The sequence below is a fragment of the Montipora capricornis genome, chromosome 2 (genome assembly GCF_036669925.1).
Source record: "Montipora capricornis isolate CH-2021 chromosome 2, ASM3666992v2, whole genome shotgun sequence".
Lineage (NCBI taxonomy): Eukaryota > Metazoa > Cnidaria > Anthozoa > Scleractinia > Acroporidae > Montipora > Montipora capricornis.
The window spans coordinates 9,179,757-9,187,256 of NC_090884.1; the positions used below are offsets into that span (position 1 = coordinate 9,179,757).

General features: G+C 41.6%; 2 protein-coding genes and 1 long non-coding RNA gene across 3 annotated transcripts in view; all 3 read left to right on the forward strand.

The window, feature by feature from the left end:
• LOC138038732 (transcription termination factor 3, mitochondrial-like) overlaps positions 1 to 2,324 on the forward strand; it is a 2,567-nt gene extending 243 nt beyond the window's left edge. The window contains exons 1-2 of the mRNA XM_068884772.1: positions 1 to 328; positions 1,564 to 2,324. The exon at positions 1 to 328 is cut by the window's left edge and continues 243 nt beyond it. Coding sequence (XP_068740873.1) covers positions 1 to 328; positions 1,564 to 2,133 — 898 coding nt within the window. The 3' untranslated portion in view covers positions 2,134 to 2,324. The remainder of the gene's footprint in view (positions 329 to 1,563) is intronic.
• A 2,336-nt stretch (positions 2,325 to 4,660) lies between these two features.
• Positions 4,661 to 7,500, forward strand: part of LOC138038733 (uncharacterized) — an 18,287-nt gene continuing 15,447 nt past the window's right edge. Inside the window, exon 1 of the mRNA XM_068884773.1 lies at positions 4,661 to 4,774. Coding sequence (XP_068740874.1) covers positions 4,662 to 4,774 — 113 coding nt within the window. The 5' untranslated portion in view covers position 4,661. The remainder of the gene's footprint in view (positions 4,775 to 7,500) is intronic.
• The window catches only part of LOC138038735 (uncharacterized), a 5,840-nt gene continuing 3,131 nt past the window's right edge, over positions 4,792 to 7,500 (forward strand). The window contains exon 1 of the long non-coding RNA XR_011130292.1: positions 4,792 to 5,033. This is a non-coding gene — a long non-coding RNA (uncharacterized lncRNA). The remainder of the gene's footprint in view (positions 5,034 to 7,500) is intronic.

Sequence of the window (7,500 nt, forward strand, 5' to 3'; positions counted from 1 at the left end):
AAGCGTACATGAACACCAATTACGAGATTTATTAAGAAACCTAGGTGTCAAAATTAAAAAGTTGAAGGACAGGATGGATGTGGAGAAACTTTCCTTGGTGAAAATAAAAAGTATTTTGAATTTTCTGGAAGAGATAGGAATTGAAGAAGAATATCATGGCAAAATCATAGCCAGACGACCCGCCATTTTGACAGCGAAAGAGTACTTGTTAAAAACCCGCGTGCAGGCAATGGGGAGTGCTGGAATTAATCCGGATTCTGTGGCTTATGTTGTTAAAGAATCGCCAGGTGTTCTGACTGGAAGAACTGAGGAATCTCTACCAGAAAAGGTGATAAATCAGCTTGTGTGTCTTCCCTTGGGAAGGCTTTTTGTGAAGGGTTGGAAGGAGAGGGAAGAGGAGGTTCTTGTGCAGTTGATGACACAAGATCAGCTTGAATCCAGGCCAACTCTTTGATTTTGCTTGTAAGATATGAGACCAGTAATGAGTGGTTTGGGGTTTTCCTGGCATGCCAGACTGCTGACAACCTGCTCCATGGGACAAATTTTGGACTGTTCGTAGATTTTTTGCATTAACCCATTGACTCCCAGTGGCGCCCCATTGACAAGTAAAATCGTCTGGCATTAGACAGAGTAAAATACTAAGCCGGGATGTAAATAGATGAAGACAGAGTAGGTAATAGTGGTAAGTGCTACTTGTGACAGACAGACAACAACATTGACTGCTGCATCAAAGAACATAAACAACAAACAAACATCATCCATCGCAGATCACGAGGCCCTGACAGGGGGGGTCCTGTGTCACTTGTCTGAATTTTAAAATCACTCGTGTCGGGGTTTAATCGGCTCATTCTCGGCCTTGACGTCGCTGTCGGAATTTTGCTGGGAAAGGATGTCTTTTGTTGGAATTTACCCTGTCAGGGCCTCAATCACGCTTATGGTCTGTTCGAGTTCTCACCACGACACCAAAGTACTTTCCACGACTCATGAAAGAATCCATCGAAACCTACAAAAGACCAAACAATTTGAACAGGGAAGACTCCTATGACGTTAGTTTTACCTGGACCAGACTTATCAACAACACAAAGAACTCTGACTGCCATCACTATGACAACCACCCAAGAGAACAATAGACTGTCAATCATTCATTGCTTCGTTAACTGTCTTCATCCATTTACACTGGCAGTGCATATACGCACTTCTCATTCTGGTAAAGGCTGTCACCAGCACAGCCAAAACATACACAAAACACAAAATACATCAAATTTCAATTTCAATTTCACATGATTTACCCAAAGTTACAGTGTTCTTTTAATGGGACTAAACACGAAAGCCACAAGGATACTTTTATGAAATTTGTTCAGGAAATGGCCATACAGGGTTTTTAAAGTTCGGGTTGCTTTCAAAAATCACCATCTGCTGCTAAACAATCTGATACTCTTCTTAATATGTCCATACCCATCACATTACAGTGCCTTGTCATGGTTTTGAGCTTCCAAGCTAGTCCATGGCAAAATGACAATCTCTCAAAAGTAATGTATGATGCATCCTTTTATTTTTTCACAGCTCAAGTTTTTTGAAAATTTGGCTGTGAAGCCAAAGTTCACCAAGGATGAAATTCTCCATGTTCTCACAAAGTGTCCTCACCTTATTGCCACGTACACAGTGAAGTCATTAGAGGACAAAGTCCAATTTCTTTCAAAGGAGTTGAAATTTAACAAACATCACCTTAAGAATATTATTCTGAAACAGCCTTCGGTTTTGACATTTAGAAAAGAAGCAATCCTTGAAAAATACAAGTACTGCTATGAAAAATTGAACATAAGCCCATCTGGTATTGCACGTTGTCCACGAGTGTTTCAGTGTTCAGTAAAACGGATCCAAGAGAGGCACAAATATTTAAGGCATCTAGGCCGCATCACTGATGAGACAACGATGGATGATTATGGATTGGGCCTGATTGTCACGACCTCGGATAAGCAGTTTGTTGAAAAAGTTGCAAAGACAACCATGGTAGAATTTGACCAGTTTAAAGAGGATATGGACTCATTTGATGATTCTATCAAAGTAGATGAGTTAAGCCAGAAACAACAGGAAGAAGAAGACATACACAGCAAAAATAGTGTTGAAGATTAATTTTTATGATTCCTTTAATTAAGCAGATACTCAAGCAACATACATTGATGCATTAAGTTGTTGTCAAGGTTACGGTTCGATTGGAAGTGTTTTTGCATAACAGTCATAAATATGTAATATATCTTTTTGTATTTTGGTATGAGGCCACATTTCCAGCAATAAAACCACCTAACTAAAAGTTGTTGCAAAAATACAAGTAAACAAACAGATTGCTCTCCTAGTCACTCTTGCAACCTTAAAGGCCACGTTTTGGGGAAGCGGACGGCAACCGGAAGAGAACATTTCGCATGACAGGACCATCAGTGGTGTCTCCCAGATTTTTATACTAATCATCTCTAAAGGAGAAAAGATACTTAGCAATATAAATGTGGAAAGGAACTTTATTTATTTGTTTATTTATTTATTTATTTATTTAAGTGTCTAGTCGTTCCAGCACTGGAGCACTAATTGGGGACACTAAACTGAAATTAACAATTAACGAAAATCAAATCAAATGTGGGTTTTTGAAGAGAGGGGAAACCGGAGTACCCGGAGAAAACCTCTCGGTGCAGAGTACAGAACCAACAAACTCAACCCACATGACGCCGAGTCTGGGAATCGAACCCGGGCCACATTGGTGGTGCACCGGTGGCTCAGTTGGTTGAGCATCGGGCTGTCATGCGGGAGGTTGCGAGTTCAACCCCCGGCCGGATCAACACTCAGGATCTTAAAATAACTGAGGAGAAAGTGCTGCCTTTGTAATTTCATCTGGAAATGGTTAGACTTTCAAGTCTTCTTGGACAAGGACTATAAACCGAAGGCCCCATCTCACAAATATCTTCTATGTTCATAAGTTCCCTGTGGGACGTTAAAGAACCCATGCACTATTGGAGAAGAGTAAGGGATAAAGTCCCCGGTGTTGGACTGTTCTGTTGGACTGTTCTGTTCTGTCCTGTTCTCTCCAGCAGAAGTGGCCGGCTTGGCAATGATGTCTCTAAAAAGGCTTGTGGTGTATGAGGCCACATAAGCAGAAACAGCCACATGTCAAAAAGGGACTTTGCCAAGTGCTGGGACATATAGAAGGCGAGTGCTCTCACCACTGCGCCATGGTTGTCGGAAGACAAGTTAAAAGGGAAAACAGCTCACTTCCGGTTGTCGTCCGGGTCTCAAAAACGGGCGTGCTTAAGCTCCCTTGTTTCAAAATTGCCAGACTCCTTGCATCACTCCACTGGACAACCACTCTTATAGGTATTTCAAGGCCTCCTTGAACGAGTAGAGATCTCTTCGCCTTCACTGAAATAAACCCATACGTTTAGGGACAACATTTTTGCGAACGTTTTTGTTCAGTTGTGGAAAGTTTGCGTGTTGTTATTTTGGATTTTGTTAGCATTGTTTATCAGAGTGGAGATCCACCGGTATCGTTGGCGATGAAACTGAACGCTCGAAATAGCGAGATTTCCTTTATTGGAAAGAAATTTTTCCTTCACTTCGCGTAAATTTAAGTCGCGTTTATTTCCAATACCTTAATTAACATGAGCGTTAATTTCCTGTAATAAGGTAGTTACAAAAGTCACATCCAATTGGTATTAAAAAAACATCAAGCAAGTTGATTTCGCGATTGTGTGGAAGTAACGGCCAGTAAAAAGAAAAACACGTTTTTCCTTTCAAGTGTTTTTAAGAGTTCTAATTGCACAAAGGAATCTGGAAAAGGCAAACCAAGTAAACTTCTGCAAGGTTATCAGCTACTCAGTGATTGGCAGTAGTCTTTGCATCTGCAAGCACACTGAAAAAGACAAGCCAAGTGACTGAGAAAGTCGCGAATGAGATTGATAAATGATCCTCGCAATTATCTGGAAAATTTAAGCAATTGTCTCTTGGTCTCCTTTAGGGCTTAAATTCAAAATTTCCGACGAGCATCCACGTCTGTTCCTTTAGGGTTCTCCCCCCCCCTCCCCGGGTTTGCCTAACAACGTTGGATGACAGCTAGTGATTGGGAGTAACGTTAAGTTACGATTAATCATGTGAAATTATATAAAGTAACTGGTAGTAATGGATAGTGTTGGCAGGTTACGAGGAATTATTGTGGAATTTTTCATTTAGTGTAGTTGGACACGGAATTATAACCTTCAACCTCGTCCCCAGGGTCTCTCTTCTTGCCTTCCTTAGAGGAGAGACCCTGGGGACGAGGTTGGTTTGCCTTTACCTGATTTGCATAAACCCGCAATTTCCTTTTTAGTACACTCAAATCAAAAACACCTGAAAGTACACCACAGGCCTTAGGTTAATCCAAAGAGTTTCTTTTTTCTTTTTACTGACTGTTACTTACACATCTTGCAGAAGGTTTATCCTCACCCAGTATGTCAGCTGGCGATTTAATTAGACAGAAACAAGAGGAAATGCTTATTTTCTCTTGACAGATACTAGCTACTAATCCTCGCAAAAGAGAATCAATATATGTAGAAACTTTTTGTCAGAGTGGAAAGGGGCGTGGAAAGCGCCCCTTTTTGAAGGTTTCCCAGGTACCTCAAGTCACGTGGTTTATTTTAAACATGGCGGGCGAGAGGGAGATGTGTATTGTTTCCGTGTTGTTCTTGTTTTTGGTTCTTCCATTTGTTTCTTCGAACTGCGGCCCAATAGATCATGACATACGTGTTCTAAGAGAGTAAGTGTATTCTCTATTTTTAATTTATTAAGTGGTGTCAACTGAGGCTTCCCATCTGCTCTTTCGATTGTTCAAACAAAGCGATGCAAAGAGAACAACTAAAGTAAAAGTTCGGATCCTCCGTCTATTGAACCAAAGTAGCAGCGTATAAAGATTTCCAAAAACAATAGCGTTTGATAATGATTAAACACATGCACAATGTTAATTTTTACTAGTTACTCGCCATTTACTATGCTCACAATTAACATGGCTATTCGAGGTGGGTACAAAATATTAATAGTCAAGCACTGAGATAAGGCTCAACGAAGAAAAGGTAATGTCAGTGAAAATAAACAAGGAGCAACTATAGAATATATACAAGGCCATTGTTGAAGCAATATCACTGCAGTGGCCCCATGGCTCACCGGTAAAAGTCAATGTTTAAGGAAGGAATGGAGCAATTGCAGAATACCCGGCCCACCAAATGGCCTACTTAAAAAAGCTGCCAACGCGGTCCGCAGTCCCGAAGTCGATCAATGAAAAGAAAAGTGTTAAAGGTTAAGCAGTGAAATGAACTGCCACCGCGGTCCGCAGTCCCGCAGTCGTTGAATGCAAAATGTTAAAGTGAACTGCCACCGCGGTCCGCAGTCCCGTAGTCGTTGAATGCGAAATGTTAAAGTAAACTGCCACCGCGGTCCGCAGTCCCGCAGTCGTTGAATGCAAAATGTTAAAGTGAACTGCCACCGCGGTCCGCGGTCCCACAGTCGTTGAATGCGAAATGTTAAAGTGAACTGCCACCACGGTCCGCAGTCCCGTAGTCGTTGAATGCAAAATGTTAAAAGGAAAGCACTAAAATGAACTGCCACCGCAGTCCGCAGTCCCGTAGTCGTTGAATGAAAACTGTTAAAGGGCAACCGCTAAAATGAACTGCCTCCGCGGTTCATACTCCCGTAGTAGATGAATGAAAATTGTTCAAGGGCAAGATGATCTCGTGAAAAGTGTAGTTAACCGAACCGCAACGTGAAAGCTAAAATTTTATGAGAGTGCTTAGGCCTAATCACTGAAACGGGCGCTTAGGCTTAATCTGTAAACGAGTGCATTCTTCTTCACACGATCTCGTGAAAAGTGTAGTGAACCGAACTGGAAAATGAAAGCTGAAATTTTACGAGAATGCTAAGGCCTAATCACTGAAGCGAGCACTTAGGCTTAATCAGTAAACGACTGCTTTCTTGTTCAGACGATCTTGCTTAGGCTTAATCAGTAAACGACCGCTTTCTTCTTCGCACTATCTCATGAAAAGTGTAGTTAACCGAACCGCAACGTGAAAGCTAAAATTTTATGAGAGTGCTTAGGCCTAATCACTGAAACGGGCGCTTAGGCTTAATCAGTAAACGAGTGCATTCTTCTTCACACGATCTCGTGAAAAGTGTAGTGAACCGAACCGGAAAATGAAAGCTAAAATTTTACGAGAATGCTAAAGCCTAATCACTGAAGCGAGCGCTTAGGCTTAATCAGTAAACGACTGCTTTCTTGTTCAGACGATCGTGCTTAGGCTTAATCAGTAAACGACCGCTTTCTTCTTCACACGATCTCATGAAAAGTGTAGTTAACCGAACCGCAACGTGAAAGCTAAGAGTGCTTAGACCCAATCATTGAAACGAGCGCTTAGGCTTAGTCAGTAAACAAATTCTTTCTTCTTCACACGATCTCGTGAAAAGTGTAGTTAACGGAACAGCAAAATGAAAGCTAAGGAGCGATTGCAGAATACCCGGTTTAGGAACAGAATTATGTATATCATTTTCTGTCCCATGCCACTGCGGACAAGCAGCATTGTTAAACGCGACTGCGGGACTGCGGTGGCAGTTTTTTAAGTAAGGCATTTAGTGGACGCGGAAACAGCATTGTTAAACACGACTGCGGGACTGCGGTGGCAGTTTTTTAAGTAAGACATTTAGTGGACGCGGAAGCACAATTGTTAAACACGACTGCGGGACCGCGGTGGCAGCTTTTTCAAGTAGGACATTTGGTGGGCCGGGTATTCTGCAATTTAGCCGAAGGAATAAGGTTTATCATTGAGCAAAATTAAATGTTTGGTCATGAAGAACGATCGAGGTATATCTTTGAGTGGTTCGGCAGCTCCGTGGCTCATCAGTTGTCCACAGTTGCCGTGAGCTACTGAAAAGGTACTTGTTTCGAAAGTGGCCCTGTATTCTATAGTTTAGCTGTTTTGCAGTTTGACATAAATTATAGTGTGTACAACGATGGGAGCTTTTGCACATTAGCCATTGGCTGTCCTCTGTGTGTATATGGGTGGGTGCGTATAGCAGGTCCACATCAGCTGAATAGCTGCCAAAACTTTAACCTGCTTAAACAAATAAATGACAAACAATAACAAACAAACAGACAGCTAGCCAGCTAAATTAGTGATCTTATCATATGGCCCATGCGGCCCCACGCACACCTTTAGTTTATTGTAAAACTGTTTAGCGTGAGCAGGGCTGAAAAAAGCGTACAGCCCTACCAGAAACACATACTGCTCCGTGCAATGCAATTTTAGGGGATTTTGTCACTTTTGAACATCCAAGTTACATGTATTTACAGCCAGAAAAGCAAATGCAAACAACATGTTACATAAATTTTCTGTGCAAATTTTTGTTTCTTATTTTATCAAAACTTCATATGCTTAAAGAGCCTACATGATAAAATGCTTCTTGACTGAGTTTAGGTCGGGCAGGATGGAAAAATAT